Raw genomic sequence first — 19,633 nt, forward strand, 5'->3', positions numbered from 1 at the left:
TGTACTGGTCATGGGTTTTTTAGCCATCTTTAGATAGTTTAATGTCACTGCCGTTCTTGCATGAGAGTGTTTCTTCCAGGGCACGTGCTCTCTGGGTTGGAGAGAACCCGACCAGAGCCAACCTGGGTTGCTATTTACTCAGCAATGTGGGAGAGAGACCAGGAACTCGTGGCGGAGCGGGAACGCAATGTGTCATTATTGATCAGAGACAACGCTTTTATTTGTTAGAACCAGAAGCAGCAAGTTGGAAGAGGAAATGGCTAGGAAAGGGGATGGAGAAAAGAAAAGAGTGGGATAAGGTAGAAACTCCCTTAGCAACTGTTGTGAAAAGGTTTTGACCGGTGGGATTAATTAATACCCTGCAGGCAGGGCGGGTCTCCAGGTAGAAAGAAGATAGATCAAAGGTGAGCATCTTTCAGGCAAAACAATGATTATGTAAATAGACCATAGTATTAGCAATGGAGGATGGAGCAGAGCTGCGAGGGGGCTGGCTTAAGGCCAGATGGTCACTTTTGCATTATTTATAATATATTAATATGTTTTAAATATTTATTGTTTGACCTTGGGAGACTAATATGTTTATACTTGATGGGCCTTTTGGTACAAAAGGAACCCATCCCCAAGATGGTAGGTTCAGGTGGCCATGCACTTTTCCAAATGTCACCCTGTAGCATCTGTGCCATTGCAAGATTTTAATGTTTTCATCCCAGTACTGAATCTGATACAGCAAGGCCTATGAAAAGAATATTTAGCCAACAGAACCTTTGAGATCACGAGTCTCATGAAACTTTTTCATAAAGATCTCAGTTCATTATAGAAATCATCAGCTTTGTGTTTTAAGATTGATTGTAAAATAAAAGACATGAATTCATTTGGGGTTTTCCTTTGACTCTATCTACTCAATGTGTGGATTCTGTTCCACAACAACCAAAAGCTGATTTATTAGATTCTGATAACATATGTTCACATTATTTGTAACAACATCAAGTCCCACCCTCAACTAAAACTTGGCTCACACTTCACAAAATTCCATTGTTGCAAATGGACAAACTTACCATACGAAGGCCCTTGTGTTGAGTTTTGTTTATGTTGTGTACCTGGCAACAGAGATGATGTTCTTATTCATTATTCATGGAAAAAGAAACTCATTAGTGACTGGACACATGCTGTTGCTGACATGCCTCATTAGGAGTTTTGAGTTCAGTTGTCAATTGACTGTGTAGATGACCTAAATTCTGGAGGGTGATTTGGTGAAGCCCAGTATCCTTCACAGTAGAAATATAATGAAGTGGCTGCTGAAGTTACACTTCTTGAGGAATGAGCTGTAACTTCACAAGACTATTAAAACATGCCTCTTGTCCTCCACTCCACACCTTAAGATGGGCCCTTTCATGCTCACCAGAGCTACCTTTTCTGTTACCCTGTTATCTGATCATGTGTCTGGGCACTTTTAAAAGGCTTGGCATAAGGACAGCAATTAGGGATGTTCTATCCTTTACTCTAGTTCAGATGTCATGATTCTAACCTATAAGTGGAGTTAAAATGAGATATTTGAATCTCAGCCTCACCATTTCTCCCCATAAAGACACTCTCAGAGCAGCAGTGTTATATAGATAGTCTTTGCCAGTTGGAAATGCTCTGGTTGGGTAGCTACTTCTTGTATGATTTATGGGAACAGTAATTATTCTTTACTACCTTTGCTAGGTGACTAAATTTTTTAAGTAGTATGTTGTAAAGTAACACATGGAGATTAATGCTACTTGCCAAAAAAAAAAAAAAAGAAGAAGATTTAGGAACTGGCAAGACATAGAGAGAAAAAAAAAAAGACAACCTGATCTGATGAAAAGAAGAATACAGAATATATTCCCATTGCTTCATTTTTCTTATTTTCTGCTGTTTTGTTTTTTTAACTTGGGAGTTTTGAAATTAGTTATACTTGTAAGTTCTTTTTAAAGAACCTTGAAACCTTAATAGGGTTGCCAGTCAGTTAGTCTAAGTTTGATATTGTCTTTGAGATAACATCTCATGGTACTTTCTACTAGTCACTAGTCTGAAGTGTATCCTCAGGAGATTTTATAAATCTCCATTTTTTATTTGTTTACCAATATCATGTGTGAACAGTCTTTATTCAGGTGGCTAGTCTAGGCTTTGGAGTCTCCTAACTCACTGACTAAAGTAACAGCATCTATCAGTTGTTGAATTCTTATCATGTGTCATGGTCAGAGATGCTTGTAAGCTCTTCATGGATAAACTCATTCTCACCATAAGCATATGTGGTGGGTACCATTAGCCCCATTTTATAGATGCACTAACTGTGCACTAGGAAGTTAAGTTACTTTTTTCAAATGATAAGCCCAAAATATCAAAGTAGAACCACAGAGATGCTGAGCTTTAAGAGAATAAATAAAAGACAGAGACTGTGCTTTGTTCAACAGGGTATGAATTATATAAGGAAAGAAAAACCAGAATAAAGACCATGGTGGTCTGACTCCCGGCCTATGTTCTTAACTATAATTCTTTCACTTTCTGTGCTGTTGGCAGTATATTTTTATTAAAACAATTCTTCTTGTAGTTATTATTAACTACAATTTGTTGAGAATCTGCCATGTGCCAAGTACACATTACAAATAACTCACAAAAACCTTGCAAGGAGGTAGTGACTCCATTTTAGCAAATGCAGAAACTTCCAAGACTGCATTCCTAGAAAACTGCAAAACTGGAATTCAAATTCATATTTAGCTCTAAAAGGCCATGTGTTTTTCATAAATGTAAGTTTTGCTAAAGTGACTTGTTCTTCTTTTGTTCTTACTATGAAAGCATGAATCAGGAGTACTATAGTAGTAGTACAGAGTTGTAAGATTCCTTTTTAATCATTCTTAAAGTACTGGGTAGATCTACATTTATTTGTTATTCTGAAACTGCCTTTAATATGTGGTTTTTTTACCTTCAATCAACAAATTCCTGATTTCTTTAGTCACAAAGGGAATTTGATATATGGTGTTAAATTTGGGATTTATCATATTCTTTCCAGTCATATATTTTCTGTGACATAAAGTTATTTTCAAGATCATTATACACCACTATAAAGTCACTCTAAAGGTTAGCACAAGCTTTGGGTTGACTTGTAATGAAATCTGTAGGCCACCTACATTGAAAACTTATTTCAAAGATGAAGCTATAATGTGGGAAAGGCTTCTTGTGTTTTCATTCATTATCATTTATGTTAGTAGAACTTCATAGAGCAAGTTAATGTGAATATGAGTGCTTCAAAGTGCCTTTTAAAGAGTACAGTTCTGTCTTCAATAATCTTTGAAAATACTAAGAGCAGACACAGGGAGAATTGGTAAATGGCACTAGCTGAAACCATTTACACCCATCAAGACCCAGCTCTGACTTTCACTAGATGGGTGAACTATAGCAAATCATTTAACCTTCTAAGCCATAATTTCTTTCATTTAAAGAAATATTAGTGATTTAATAATGATTAACAAGTTTGTAAGCTAATGGGTATAGTTTCATACAGTTTCCCCCACCAAGGTTCTGCAGCCCTTCACCTCCACTGGAAGCTTCCCTATTCTTTATCCCTCTGGGAATATGGACCACAATTCTTTTTTTTTTTAAGTTTCTTTTAATTAATTAATTTATTTTTTATTTAAGAAAGGATTAATTAACAAAACCATAGGGTAGGAGGGGTACAATTCCACACAGTTCCCACCACCCAATCTCCACTTCCCACCCCCTCCCCTGATAGTTTTCCCATTCTCTATCCTTCTGGGAGCATGGACCCAGGGTCATTGTGGGTTGCAGAAGGTAGAAGGTCTGGCTTCTGTAATTGCTTCCCCGCTGAACATGGGTGTTGACTGGTCGTGGACCACAATTCTTTATGTGGTATAAAAGTTGGAAGTTATGGCTTCTGTAGCTGCTTCTCTACTGGACATGGGTGTTGGCAAGTTGATCCATATGCCTAACCTGTTTCTATCTTTCCCTAGTAGGGTAAGGCTCTGGAGAGGTGAGACTTCAGGACACATTGTTAAGGTTGTCTGCCTAGAGAAGTCAGGATGGCATCATAGTAGTGTCTGCAACTTAGTTAAGACTTGATTTATTTCTCTGGAAATGAAATCAAGATTTAGAAAATTTAAATAACATGTGAATGATCACACAGTTGGTTATTTGTTGTGAGGATTATGGTAGCTAATCCACTTTAAGTGTTCCAAACAGTGTTAGCTCAGTAACTCACAGTAAGAACTAGGTAACTATTAGTCAGCTGTTAGACGTTGTAAAGAGTCAAGATTACCATTCCTGAATTTCAACATTGGTCTCAGTCAATTTGGTTCAAATAAAGACACATATAAATATCAGTTAACATGAATGATTAAGGGTGTACTCCCCCAACACAGTATTTTGGCTTATTAATAAAATTAATTGTTCACTTAAGAGCATATGTATAAATATTTAATAGGAATGGAAATTTTGGGGCTGGAAAAATAGTTCACTTGGATAGTGCATAAAAAAAGGGAATGCTGAGTGCTGGGGCCTGGGAGACAGCTGAAGTAGTAGAGTATACACTTTGCATGCGTAAGACCCTGGAAGCAGTCTTCCATACCACATAAAATGATAGAGTAGTGTATTGATGACTATGAAAAAAAGAATAGGAATGCTTAGTTTTATCTGCAGACATTGATTTATCTAGTTAGTTATTATCACTAGGACTTCACAACTTCAGGTTTACTTTTTCAGATAGAAATGAGAGACAGATGGAGAGAAAGATATCCCAGCACTGATGCAGGCACTGGTGCAGACCAACTTGAATCTGGTTGGTGCACATGACAAAGCAGACACACTATTGAAGTGAGTTATTTCACCAGTCCTCCAAACAATTCCTAAACTGTAGGAAAGATGAAGGAAAAAAAAGGTGTCAGAGATTTTCATTTCTAATCAGAAGACAAATTGCTACAGCCATGGGATAATCTATGGCAATGTTAATATAAACCCAAGCTTTTTTGGATATTTATTCCATTAGATCATTTAGTGATTGAACTGAAGTTGGAGGCAGACATTTCTCTGTGAATAACAACTAGCTTATTTTTTTAAATAACCACAAAATTATATAAAAGCAACAACTGTATCAAAACCATTTTTTACTGATGCCATCAAGCCCATTCTAAATTTGCATCTTATCTGCCATCTGGTAATGTGTAAAGGGTGTACTTCTTAGAATAGGACATCTTGCTAACACTGGGGGATATATTTTCATTTCAGTAGATTGAAAACAGCAGTTCTAAAAAAAGGGGGAGGAGGCATTAGGGAATCACTCTGTGTTGAACCTATTCAGAAAACAAGCCTTTTGCTGACTTTGTTTTGCAGAGTTGGAGTGTAATTATAAGTAAAAATTTTGTAAACCTTATTCATTTCCCAAGGCTTTACAACTAGTACATATTACTCAGTTATCATCATTGTTTCTTTGCAGTGGTCATTGGATATCCTATCTGTAAGTCAGGCTGTTTTTTCATTTATATTAGAGTAGTAAGGGAGAATAAGAGCAATTTGAGATGTCAGGAGGACCACTGAGTCAAATATATATTTATCTGCCCTTTAAGTTTTCAGAGAAGGGTGTCTAGTCCTCCAAAAGTGCTTTTCAGCTAAGTGTAGAGATTTAAATTTTGATACCACAGCCAGAAGCAGCATCTGAGATGTATCCATTACTTAATTCAGTTTCATTCAAGAATGCAGGTTTGAAATGAAGTCAGTCTCCAAAGACAGACTCTAAAACTAGACTAGTGCTTTTCATGGGCTGGCTTTGATAGGAACAAAAAAACCATCTTACCAGGCAGATGTGAAGAAAATGCTTATATAAAAGTTTAACAAATGAATTACTTTACTACTCAAAGAAGAAATTGTCATTATTGATACCACAGGCTGTGACTGCAGGCCCCTAAGCATAAAGCCCTGAGAAGTGTATAGCTTTACACTAGGTGTCCTGCTGAATTTAAAACCAAGAGGTAGAACTGTTAAAAAGAGTAAGGCCGGGGGTCAGGTGGTAGCACAGTGGGTTAAGCACACTTGGCACAAAGCCCAAGGACCAGTGTGAGGATCCTAGTTTGAGCCCCTGGCTCCCCACCTGCAGGGGAGTCGCTTCACAGGCGGTGAAGCGGGTCTGCAGATGTCTTTCTCTCCCCGCTCTGTCTTCCCCCCTCTCTCCATTTCTCTCTGTCCTATCCAACAATGAATGACATCAACAACAACAATAATAACCACAACAAGGCTACAACAACAAAGGCAACAGAAGGGGGCAAAAAAAAAAAAGGCCTCCAGGAGCAGTGGATTCATGATGCAGGCACCGAGCTCCAGCAATAACCCTAGAGGGAAAAAAAAAAAAAAGAGTCAGGTCTTCACAGTTACACGTGACAGACTCTTAGGGAATACATATTATATATGCACTAAGCAGGAGTTCTGATAATAGATGCTGTTTTAATAAGGACTGTATGCATGAGAAGCTTCTAATGCCTGATGATGGAAGAACTTTTGTGAAAGCATACATCCGTAATTCACATATTTGGCAGGTAAGTAAAGCCTTTAAATCTATGTTGGCTTTAGTAATCCTTATTGTCCAGCTACGATAATTTACCAAATAATATCCCTCACTAGCTGGTCATTACCTTTATATAAATTTCTGTGTATGGCTTCAGGACACTAGTTACAGAAGGGCCCTCTGATGTATGCCTTCTGGGGTAATCCAGTCCAAAAGTTGCAAATAACATCTGGCCTTTGGCTTTGTAGCATAAGATGAATTTTTCTGGGTGTAGTTGAATTTGTGTTCTTGCTCCTACCTCCTCTCCAAATTACTAAGGTCATGTAGTATTTCCCGATTGAATCATTGAACTCCCAGGTGGCACATCTTTTTGAGGTTGTGGTATATCAATCCTCTTTATTACTTTAGTAAAATTTTCCCTTTGGGTTGCGAGGGGACTTTTGAAGTGGTAGTACTTTTTGAAGGTGGGGCAAAAGGAATCCAAAACTGTCTAGAATCAAAAAGAAAGCCTAGAAGCAGATCTCTACATTTCTGTTGTGTTTATTGAAACTTTGAGAGTAAACTGAGAAACTGTATCAAAGACAGCCACATAGAATAGCATAATAAAGTTGGACAGTATCAACACATCATAGTTTACAAATAAGTTAGGGAGGAGAAAAGGGCTGCTGTTTTTGTTGTTGTATTGATCAGCTTATGGCTCTCAACACATCTGTCATCAAATGTTAGATTGATTCCAAATTCAATTACATGAATTTGTTATCTGACCAAGAAAAGGAAGACTTGATAAAGGTAAATGATTACAGAGAGTAATTGGGTTAAAATTTCAAATAAATTCTGCAAGGATTTGATCACACCTTTACATTGAAGATTACTAACCTTTAGGTACTTCTATAGCCAGAGATGAGTATGATATGTTCTGTGCCACCAAGAAAGCTTTCAGCCTGGTGGAGAATATATATATATATATATATATATATCATAATAAGTTGAGGTGAGATGATTCAATGCTCAGTTTGACACATGCTTTGGGGAGTTCATAGAAAAAATAAAACACCTTTAAGAGCAAATCCCTTGTGTACTTCTCTGACTTCTAGATGAGGGTAGTCATCCAGAACACTTGTGGTGAATGGTTAGTAATATCCTCATTGTCATACACTTGGGGACTGACATACATGTTTGTTGATTGCTTTCCTGAAGACACTATTTTATAATTACAGATATGATATTGAGTCTCAATTGGCCTATTTCTTGCATAGGACTAGCATTACTTCTTTTTAAACTACATTTGTTATTATTGTAGATGAATGAACAAAGGGAAATGAGAGACCCAGAAGGTGGTAGATACACACTTAGCCATGGACAGGCACCTGGATTTGAGCCCCTAGTCATGACATGGAGCACCTGGAAGGGGGCAACTTCATGAGGAGTGGAGCAGTGCTGTGATATCTCTCCTCTCTCTGTCCCTTTATTAAAAAAAGGAAATTAAGTCAAAAAGATTCTCACTGAAGAAAAATATCTTATTCTATTTAAATTTTGCCCCATGGGTTTTCTGAGATGTGCCAGACTGACAATCTTATTCATAATCACATACATTTTCATCCAGGATTATTGCATTGAATTTCATATTTGCAGCAATGAGCCATTTATTGTTTCTGCAAGCTCAAAAGTCATTCTCACTGAGATGACCTTTTCTTTCAGCAACATGATTCTTATAATAGGTCTTTGGGTGCCAGAAGAGGTGTGGTTTGCCTTACTTGTTGCTGACCAAAAAGTTTCTTCCTTTTCTTCAACCTTGCTTAAGCTTTTCCTCCAAACCATTTTTTCATTCTACTTCTACTTCAAATAGATATTTAGATTTATAACACCACTACAGTTTTATATATTCTGCTAAAATACCTTAAGTGAGGGATGGGGAACTTTTTTTTTTTTTGCCAGCAGCCATTTGGATATTTGTAACATCATTTGTGGGCCATACACAGTTATCATTAAAAAATTAGCACTTAATGTTACTATGATAAAGGTTTTTGATTGCCTTTGCAGGACTAGACCAGATAACTTTGTAGGCCATACAGCTTGCTGGCTGGGTGTTCCCTATCCCTGCCATAAGCAAACATAAAAGCAATACACATGTTGAGAAATAATAAATTTCTCTTCTGTTCCAGAAGCTAATTAAATGCAGAAGCTAACTAGATGCATGGCAAAGGAAGCTCACATCAAGTGACTTGAAATGCCAATTTTAGGATTTCATTCAACAAACTTAGACCACCAGCTATGTTTCAAACATTGTCTTGTGGTTGGGATACAACATGGTAAATAAGCATAGATTTTACTCTGAAAACATATCACATATATAAAAGAGGGAGATAAGTTAACAGGTTATTGCTATAAAATGTAAGGACTGATAGAATTTAACATTGAAAGAATACTTGCCCTAATCTACAAGGTAGGTTCATTTTTTGACTGCTATATTTCATTATGTGAGTGTTATCAAAACTGAACCACTCTTCCATCAGTAGGCATTTTAATTGCTGCCATTTTTTAAACTGTTCAAAGAGTGCTGCAATAGATAGTTTAATAAGCATGTAACATATACAACTAGGGATATAACTATGAGTGAAATTAATGACTGGTAAAGTATGCATATCTTTGTTTTATCTAGATGATGCCATATTGTTCTCTAGAGTGAGTGTATCCATTCTCTCACTAGTAATGTATGAAAATTAGGAACTTTTAAGATAGGGAAACGGGTTGAAGGATATCTCCCCAGTGGAGATTAAATTTACTAGATTTAAAATAGTTAGTCGAGTTCTTGTTTTTCATCACAAATAATGGGTGGAAATCCCAGTACAGGAACTTTAGTTTAACTTTGCATGATCAAAACATCCTCTCTTATCTTCAGGAAATTGATACCTATGTAGACATAGCACAGACCTTTTATAGTTTGTCTTTTGGGGGCATGTAATTAAGACACAGTGAAGAGCCTACCAGGACTGCAGATGTCTCTTTTTTCTCTTCCTTCCTCTCAAACTATCTTACTGGCCCCTTATACCTTTACTTCAATAAAAAAATTAATGATTTTAATGGTATTTTTATATAGTTTGGAATAATATGGTCATAACAGCTAATTAATAGTTTCCCATTTAATATTGTAAATACTTCTAAGTTTAGTGCAATCTTTAGAATCCTGTTGCCAGATCCTCTTCTTGGTATTGCTGTGATCAGTTTTTAAAACTTAAAAAAAAATGCTTTAAATAAGATCTTGTAGACAGAATAGCTCAGTTAAAAGTCATGTGCTCTGGGGACAGTTTACATTTGTTCTAACAATGTGACATTGCTATATTTATAACCATTCTATGCTTTTCCTTCATATAGGACAAGGTTAATAATTCTATCTCACAGGAGTTCTCTGAAAATTAAAAGTATAATATGCTTGGTAATTAGTAAATCCATAGTAAATTGGAAGCATAATTTTGATGACAGTAATGATTGTAGGGGGAGAAAGGTATGCCTATGAAGTATTTGGAGTGAAGATGTGGGTGATAGCTTTATTCAAAAAGATGTCTGATGGATTGTTACGATGATGTGTTCAAACCAGTAAAATTTAATGGTTTAGATTTTACTATAAGATTTAAAATTTAGTGGCATCAGATCCTGCTTATAGGTTCAGATTTGTTCATGGTTTAAGAGACAAGATATGGTTTTTACTAAAATTGAATACAATTTGGGTCTGGAGATGTTGACTATACAACCCTAAGAACAAACCAAGATTCTATCTGCCTGCCACCAGGGCCTTCCTAGTGATAGAGAGATGGTGTAGGGTTATTGTGCCTCAGAATGTACATTGTCCTTGAGTTATTTTCTGATTATCTCAGGGAATTAGAGAATTATTTTCACTTCTAACTCATATTTTAAGATCAGCTGTGGCTCATTAACACTAAGTGAGAAGTAATAATAAATATGACACTTGAAGAACTGGAAGTATTCTGAAAAGGTTCGACTTAGAGTAGATTTTCATTATATTATTACTCAAAATAATTTAATATTGTATTATTATTTTAATATAGTACATATTAATATTTAATTGTTTATTTAAAAGAGTGAAATTATCAGACTCTTCATTTTGTTGTGGAAAACAAAACTAGTAAATATTTTTAGATGAAAATCTACAAAGGTATGGAGGAGATCAGGATAACTAAAAGCAAATCAAATATCATGGAAGTTAAACTGAAGTATTGAAGTGTAAGAAGATAGTTTCAGGTGGAACTGGGTTGTAGACTGGTAATTTCCCCCCCCCCCCCCCCAACCAAGGTTATCACTGGGGCTCAGTGTCTGCATCACTCCACCTTTTCATGTGGCCATTTTTTCTTTCTTTTTGATAAAGGGTGAGATACACATAGAGAGGGAGACAGAAAGAAGGGGAAATAATTGCAGCGTTGCTGTACTTGTGAAGCCTCCTTCCTACAGGTAGGAACCTGGAACTTACATGTATGACAGTGAACTCACTCTGCCAGGTCAACCACCACCTCACCCTTGTTGTCTCTTTTTTATTTTATTAACTGAGATAAATTACATTTAGTAGCATATACAAATCTTAAGTGTAGAGCTGGATGATCTATATATACAATACCAATGTGATCACCAGCCAGGTTCATAGAATTTCCCATCTCAGAAGTTTACTTCCTGCCCTTATCAAGTCAGCAATGTACCTCAGAAGTAATAATTTTCTATTTCTATCTCTGTGTATTAGTTCTGCAAACTTCATAAGACCACTTTGGATTAGCATTCACCAGTTTCCAATGAAGTCAGACATACCTTCTGACCCACCAATTCCATTTCATGTTAGGCATCAAAAAGAAGTCATCACAACTTTTACTCATAGTCCTAAACTGGGGAACAATCCAGATAACCAATAATAAGAGAATAAGCATATTTTCATGTTGCTACACAATAAAACACTACTTAGCAAAAAGGAAAACAATAGTAATAGTAAAGAACTGATGTGTGCAGTAACCTAGATGGATCTCAGAAACATCATTTTGAGTGAAATAAGTCAGATACAAAAAAATTACATAACCTATGATTTCATTTGTACAAATGTCAAGTGTATCAGATTTAATGAAAACATTTCATAACAATTTGATTCTGTATGCTTAAAGGATATTCTTATTCTTTCACAAAAAATATGTATGAAACACAAAAATGGCAAAGAAGTAGAAGGAAAATTAAACTAACACCGGCGGTTAAACTTTGCTCAAGTGATAAATATTTCACATTGTATTTCTGCAATAATGGAATAATGTGAAGAAAAAAAGGATGATATGGTGTATCTGCTTCCCATCTTCTTTCCTTTCCTCCTTGAATTCTAATTCTTTTTTTCCCTCTATTTTATTTGAGGGCAGGTGGCCTCATGGTTTATAGCATAGTTGTTGACACATGGGTACAGTCTCCCAGCCATGAGACGGGTGTCTGCAAAACATTCTCACCCCCAACTTGGGACCCCTGATTCCTTCCCAGACCCTTCCCTCAGTCCCTCTCTTCTACTCCCTCCCCAGAGTCCATGCTTTGATGCTGTCTACCCTACCTCCCGACTAGTCCAAGTTTTACTTTGTGTTTTCTCTTTCTGTCCCTGTCTTGCAAGTTTTACCTATGAGTGAGGTCATCTGATATTCATTCCTCTCATTCTGACTCATCTCACACAACACTATTCCTTCAGGTTCCACACAGGGTGAGACAAAGATGGGGATCTTAGAGATTCTGGAGTTTAATTTTGGTGCATGGTGTTAAGTAGTGGACTAGTTTCACTTTTCTTCAGGTAGCTGTCCAATTTTCCCAGCACCATTTACAGAGGAAATCTTTTCCCCATTAAGTGGTTTTGGCTTCCTTGTCATGAATTAGGTGGCTGGATGTATGTGGACTCATATCTGGGCTCTTGATCTTGTGTCATTAATTCAAGTTTCCATTTATATTCTAACACCACAGTGTTTTAATCATTATTGCTTTGTAGTATAAGCTGCAGCTAGCATGATAACTCTGTTTACTACTTTTCTTTCATTCTTTCTTCCTTTCTCTCTTTTTTCAGAAGTGCTTTAACAGTTCTTGTTTGTTTTGTGGTTCCACACAAATTTTTGGACAGGTTGTTTTATTTCCTTAAGGAGGGTCATTGGTTTACCATGAGCATTGTGTCTAATTTACAGTGTCATGACAGTCTATTTTATGTTTGCCTTGGTTCACCAACTTTGGTCATATTTTGTCTTCCCCTTTCATATGTCTTTGTTTTGTCTATTTTGCCTTCCCCTTTCATATGTCTTTGTTTTGTTGTTGTGTTTCTGGTTCTGTTCTACTAGTAATCATGCCATTTGGAACTGGAACTCCTTTACTTCTATTTATCTGGGACTCTTTTCAGTAATTTTTGCAAGACAGTGGTGAATCCCTTCATTTTCTCCATGTTTGAAAAGATTTTTGCTTCTCCTACACACCTGAAGGATATTTGGCAGAATGGAGTATTTGTGATTAGAAAGATTATATCTTATCTTTTAATACTCTAATATTTTATTCTCCTCTTGCTTCTAGGGTTTGTGATAATAAACATGATGAAATTCTGATGGTTCTACCTCTGAATATCAGAGTCGTCCTCCTTAGCAGCCTGTAGTAATTTTTCTTTGTCATTGCTTTTGGATAGTTTTACTATGATGTGTCTTGTTGTGGGCCATTTTGGATTCAGGAACTTGGGTATTCATTCAGCTTCTTAGATGTCTTGAACATTGCACAGATGTGGAATTTTTTTTTCTGTTAAGAACGTAAGTTTTAGTGCCAGCTCCCCATCTGCAGAGGATATATTTCACTAGCAGTGAAGCAGATCATCAGGTGTCTATCTTTCTCTTCCTGTCTTCCCCTCCGTTGTCAATTTCTCTTTAAATTAATTGATTAATTAATTAACATTTATTTATTTGCCTCAAGGGTTATCACTGCGGTTCGGTGCAGGCACTATGAATCCACTGCTCCTGTTTGCCATTTTTCCATTTTATTGGATAGGACAGAGAGAAATTGAGAAGGGAGGGGAAGATAGAGAGGAGGAGAGAAAGACGCCTTTAGACCTGCTTAGTTTTATTTATTTGTTGGATAGAGACAGCCAGAAATCTAAAGAAAGAGGGTGATAGAGAGGGAGAGAAACAGAGATACCTGCAGCACTGCTTTACCACTCACAAAACTTTTCCGGGGTGGTGGCTCAAACCCTGGTTCTTGTACATTATAACATATACTCAACCAGGTGAGCCACCACCCAGCCTGTTCTCAACTTCTCTCTGTCCTGTCAAATAAAAAAAAAAAGAAAGAAAGAAAAAATGGCCGCTAGGCGCAGTGGATCCGTAGCGCTAACACAAAGCCCCTGCAATAACCCTGGTGGCACAACACAAAACAAGCAAACAAACAAAACAAAGATATATAAATAACAAGATGTTTTACCTTACTGAAAATGTAGTCTTTTTTTCTCGAAAGTAACTCATCCTTTCTTAGAAACAAATTGCCTTTACCAAATAGATTGTGTTTTGACAGAATTAAAAGAAAAACACTGGAAATGTCTAAACAAGTTATGTAAGGAGAAATGTTTTGCTGTTTTTAAGTTTTTCTTTAAAAACAAGCGTTTGAGCCCTCAAGCACCATACGGGGACACCATGAACAGTGGATAGTTCTGTGGTGTCTACTTCTCACTCTTATGTCTCTCTTCCTCTATCTCTCATCCTCTATTTGGGGGAAAAAAAGAAGAGAAAAAAGAACAGTTTTGTGGGAGCAGTGAAATAATGCAGGCTCTTAACCTAGCCCTACTCTAGCCTCACTACACCCAAGAATAATAGTCACAAAGGTCTTCTAAAGACCTCTTTCTCTTTTACTTATGTTTTGACATTTTCTGTAATTATGTTTATTTTTATCAGTATAATTGAAATGAGAGATTCTTCATGCTAGAATTGATAGTAAATACTTACTATTTTTCATTCACTTATTTTCTTCTGCTGTCTACTGACTAATCATAACTTTCCTTTTCATTCCTACCATAGCTAATGCTTTCTACATTGAAGCAGCCCTGTGAAGAAACTCGGTCTTTTCCACTGTTGAGTTTCTTTAATGTCATAGTGAATTTTCAGCACTTCAGAGTAGCATTGTTTTTTCCTGACCTGAATTTTGAAAGTATTTATATGTCACATTATAACTGGTTGAGTGTTAAGCAAGTATAGTTCTGGTAAGAAATAGAATCATAATTTAAAATAAAACTTTCCCTCAAAGAGACCCTTTTGGGGGGGAAAAAAAAGTCTACTTTTCTGCACTCATTATCCGAGTCTGTTAGCCACACTCCACCTTTTCTTAAAAACTTTTCTTTTTTTAAATATTTTATTTATTTTGATGAGAGAGGGAGAGAGATACAGACAGAAAAGTAGCGGGGGGCGGGGGAAGGCAACAGAGCATGAAACAGCTCCGGCTTGTGGTGGTGGGGGTTGAACCTAGGGCCTTAGAGTCTCAGGTATGAATCCTTTTGCATAACCATTGTGCTATTTCCCCAACCTCTACCTGAACTTTTCTATGCAAACTGAAAGGAACTTTTTTTGAAAATAAATTTGGCTTCATGCAAAAGAGGATTTAGCATGGGTTTGAGTAAACAAAAACTGTATAGTTTTCAAAAGAGATAGAGAGGGAGAGATGACAGCACTGGAGTTTTTGCCTATACGATATGGAATGGACTGGAATCTGGACTAAACGCTTGGCAAAGCAGGCACATTATCAAAGTGAGACATTTTGTCAGCACAATGTTACATTTTAAGCAAATAAGGACCAGGTGGTAGTGTACCTAGTTGAGTGCAGGTTAAGCAAAATGTTGAACATGAACTTTCTAAATTTTAATGCAAAGAATATCTAGTTTAAATTTAAAAACAAAAGAATAATTTACTAAGTAAATTTATTTGCCGCTATGTATGTTTCCTTTACATTAGGATTGTATATACGTGCTGAGAAATTTTCTGTAGCAAAGAGATCCTATTTGACTTTTATGATATCAAAGATATTTTTGTAGTACTTACATGTATATATTTATAGCTGTACTCTACTTAAATAAACTTAACATATGAAATTCCATATTTTAAAAATAGATGATTGCTGAGGAGTCAGTCTGGCAAATTTAAACATGAATTATTCACAAAATATGATTTACCTTTCATTTCCAACACCACCCTGATATATAAGAAACAGCTGTATACAGTATGTGTTTAACTGTTTTAAGTTTATGTTTTGTTCAGCTTATGCAATTAAAATTCTAGTGTACTAAAATTGCTAGTTTTTGTTCCTGCAAACTTATGAGTTTCTACTTTGTTTTTCTCTAACAGATATAAGCTTACCAAAGTCAGCAACAATATGCTACACAGCTGCCTTGCTCAAAGCAAGAGCTGTCTCTGACAAGTAAGTGAATCATAACTTCTGCGTACTAAATGCCTGACCTGACTTAAGGATATGTGTTGCCTCTGAGGGCTTTCTCTGGAAGTTTCTCTTAGTCTATGAGACCCCTGCTTATAAGCATGAATTTTCCAAAAACATGCTGATCTTTTCTTTCACTACTAGAAAGAGGGAATATATTGTAAGAGTATATGGTTCCCTGAAGAGAGATTATATGAAATTCCATGCCTCTGAGGTGGCTTTTTTTCTTTTTTTTCTTTTTGGCCAGACAATATATACCCAAAAGGCCTGCTTGGGACTTACACAAAAGGCTTTCCTTTTATTCACTTTTTGCATATTCCTCTTCCTCCAGAAGCCTAAAACTGGACAGTAGTCATAACAAACATGTAATATGGCAGTGGGTACGGTCATTTCCCATTCTTTGCCTTATTGATTTCAGACCAGCTTTCTAAGTGGGGTTGGAAATCCCTACCATCTTAGTGGGTTTGCCCATTTTATTCAGGCAGGTGACTGTGGCATAGAGAATATCTGTAAATACCCCAGATGACTGGCAGGTGAAAGAAAATAGATGACTGAACTGTTTTTGAGTTGATAAATGCTTATACTTCCCTGATAAAAATCCTTCTGTAGCCTTGAAAAGCAAATAACAGAAGAAAACAGCCTCTGCTATGTCAGACAGGTTTGCTGTTAAGTGTGTGTGCACTTCAAGATCGAAGTAATTTTCTTTCATTCTTTTTTATCCTGTAGATCGCCAGTACCTACTGCAACATCTTTTCTCCCTACACAGCGACTCCAGCTTGGGAGGGCAGGGCCAGGGTTGTCACAGCTTCCCCTGTGGTGTCTGCCTGCCAAGCACAGCTCTGGAGTTAGCCCTGGGTGTGAGGTGAGAAAGAGATTGCATGGTCTGGTTTTTTTCATTCACTTGGGCAGGTGTCTTGCCCGCAGTTTGGGCATGTACACCCCAACCCCTGCCGGAATGACCCTAAGCAGTCTTGCCTGTTTCTGAAGCTGCAACAACTTAGCCCTCCATCGTAGCACTGACATTGGGTTGGGAGCATCCTTTAAAATTCTCCCCAGTTCTGTTTTTAACCAAGTGCGCTTTTCTGTAACCTTAGCTCTCTCTTTTTCCTACACTGTCTGCCCTTATCAGTCCTACTTCCTCCCTTGACCTAAGCAAGTACCTTGTAGAAAACGTACAGTAGCTATTTAGACAGAGAGACTTAGCTGAATGTAGTCCCTGCCTTGATTAGATAGATGCAAGCACACTTTCTGCTTCTGCTGGGTTTTGTTGGCCTTTGTCTGAGGAGTCACTCAGAGGTTATATGTGGTAGAAGTTTGGAGAGCTTGCTGTGGTTTTATGGGCCCTTTATATGTGAGATGTCTTTCCAAGTTGATGCCTAAGCAGTGGTCCCAACTGGATGGTGTTTGTCTTTTTGCTTTTCAGATTCTCTCCCGAGGCAGCATCTCGGCGGGGACTAAGCACAGCAGAGATGAATGCAGTAGAGGCCATTCATAGAGCTGTGGAATTCAATCCTCATGTGCCAAAAGTGAGTCTGTGGAATCCCCATAGGGACTCGTTATGGTAGCAGAGAGCGTATTCAGTGACAACAGTGTAATGTTTTGAATACACCCAGTTATAAAAAATTGAATTGCAACCAACAAATGTGGAGGCCCTGTGCAGTCAGTCTGTGGTCATTAGCCTAATTTTTTAAAGCAAAATATATTCAAGAGGCTGTTGGGCCAGTTTTCAAACTTAATATAATCAGGATGAATTGATAGATCTGTCTTAGGAAGGCCAGGTTGGACAGTCTACAATGGACAAAATATGCAGGTACCTAGGGGATCTTCAGGAATTTTACACCAGTTATAGTCTTATTTAGAGCCAACTTGGGAAATGAATCTTATTGTGAATAAAAGTGATAAAATATACTGACAAATGTGACATTTTATGTATCTGTAAATAAACAATAAATGATTGGTAGTATTAGTAAGAAATTAATAGTTGAAAACAAAGTAAATTTTTCTTGTGATTGCCATTTTAATAGGCATTATAGGAAACATTGGTCTGGATTACTACCACATGGTGGCCCAATTTATAGATAGCCAATGATACATATATATTTGTTCTGAATTTGATTTTAAAGGTTTCAGATCATGACAAAAGATATTTCTATTATTTTTTAAAATATTTATTTTCCCTTTTGTTGCCCTTTTTTAATTGTTGTTGTAGTTATTGATGTCATCGTTGTTGGATAGGACAGAGAGAAATGGAGAGAGGAGGGGAAGATGGGGGGGGGGGCAGAGAAGAGAAAGACACCTGCAGACCTGCTTCACTGCATGTGAAGCGAGCCACCTGCAGGGGGGGAGCCGGGGGCTTGAACTGGGATCCTTATGTTGGTCCTTGTGCTTTGTGCCAAGTGCACTTAACCTGCTACACTACCACCTGACTCCCTATTTCTATTTTTTTTTCCTCCAGGGTTATTGCTGGGCTTGGTGCCTGCACCATGAATCCACCACTCCTGGAGGCCATTTTTCCCCCTTTTTGTTGCCCTAGTTGTTGCAGCCTCGTTGCGGTTATTATTGCCATTGTTGACGTTGCTTGTTGTTGGATAGGACAGAGAGAAATGGAGAGAGGAGGGGAAGACAGAGAGAGAGGGGAGAGAAAGATAGACACCTGCAGACCTGCTTCACCTCCCATGAAGCGACTCCCCTGTAGGTGGGGAGCCGGGGGCTCAAACCGGGATCCTTACGCCGGTCCCTGCGCTTTGCGCCACGTGCGCTTAACCCACTGCGCCACCGCCCGACTCCCTATTTCTATTATTTTTATACATATATTGATGATTTACCTGCAGTGAGTTTCTACTATGTGACAGACACACTGCTGAATGACAGTTTTAGCTTCTAAATACTATGACTGCATTTAACCTCTAACAAACTTTCCTTCCAATTTATATCAGCTACAAGGTATAATTTTCTTTGTAAAATGCCTCATGAAGACTTTTATTGTTAATAACACAGGAAGATAGTTACTTTGCTTCAGTACCTATAAATAATTGAGTCATGCATTTGTGTGTGTGTGTGTGCGCACGCGTGCGCGCGTGTATGTACATACACATACCCACATACACGCACTGATTTAAGGAGTTTATTACTTTAGTTTATTTTGCTGATATCCAAAGTGATGTAATATTATTCTCAAGGTTTTTCAGGTCATAGTTATCTTTTTATAAAACAGGAAATTGATGATGTGCCTACCACATTTGCAGAGAGTATATTTATCCATTCTGGTTCCATGGGATTAATGACCAACATCATATTTGTAGACAGGTATTATGTAGTATGGTATAAATTGTATCTCTTCATTTAATATTTTTCAGCAAACTAAAAAATGTTCATTTAAATTTTATTGAATTTTAAAACTAATAATGAAAGTAGCCTGAATGACTGTAAGCCTAGGTCATTAATATTTTTTGAATGTCAGCTATTCTCTAACTTCAGAACTATATTTTAAGCATAAGTAATAATATTTCATAAGACTTGTTGAGCAGTAAGGGTCTAAACTAAGACAAAAACCTGGGTTCTAACTTTAAGTTCTAACTTGGTGATTTATAAAGACATCCTGGGTTGTCAGAGAAGTAGAATGCCAGATTAACGGTGGGACCTTGGTGT

The 19,633-nt window shown here is 37.2% G+C and overlaps 1 protein-coding gene across 6 annotated transcripts in view; it reads left to right on the forward strand.

The window, feature by feature from the left end:
* The window catches only part of ST7 (suppression of tumorigenicity 7), a 339,787-nt gene that overhangs the window by 277,343 nt on the left and 42,811 nt on the right, over positions 1 to 19,633 (forward strand). For all 6 annotated transcript variants that reach the window (XM_007525439.3, XM_007525440.2, XM_016189276.2 and 3 more), the window contains 2 exons: positions 15,898 to 15,970; positions 17,409 to 17,511. In XM_007525439.3, coding sequence (XP_007525501.1) covers positions 15,898 to 15,970; positions 17,409 to 17,511 — 176 coding nt within the window. The remainder of the gene's footprint in view (positions 1 to 15,897; positions 15,971 to 17,408; positions 17,512 to 19,633) is intronic.

This window comes from Erinaceus europaeus, chromosome 8 (assembly GCF_950295315.1).
Source record: "Erinaceus europaeus chromosome 8, mEriEur2.1, whole genome shotgun sequence".
NCBI lineage: Eukaryota > Metazoa > Chordata > Mammalia > Eulipotyphla > Erinaceidae > Erinaceus > Erinaceus europaeus.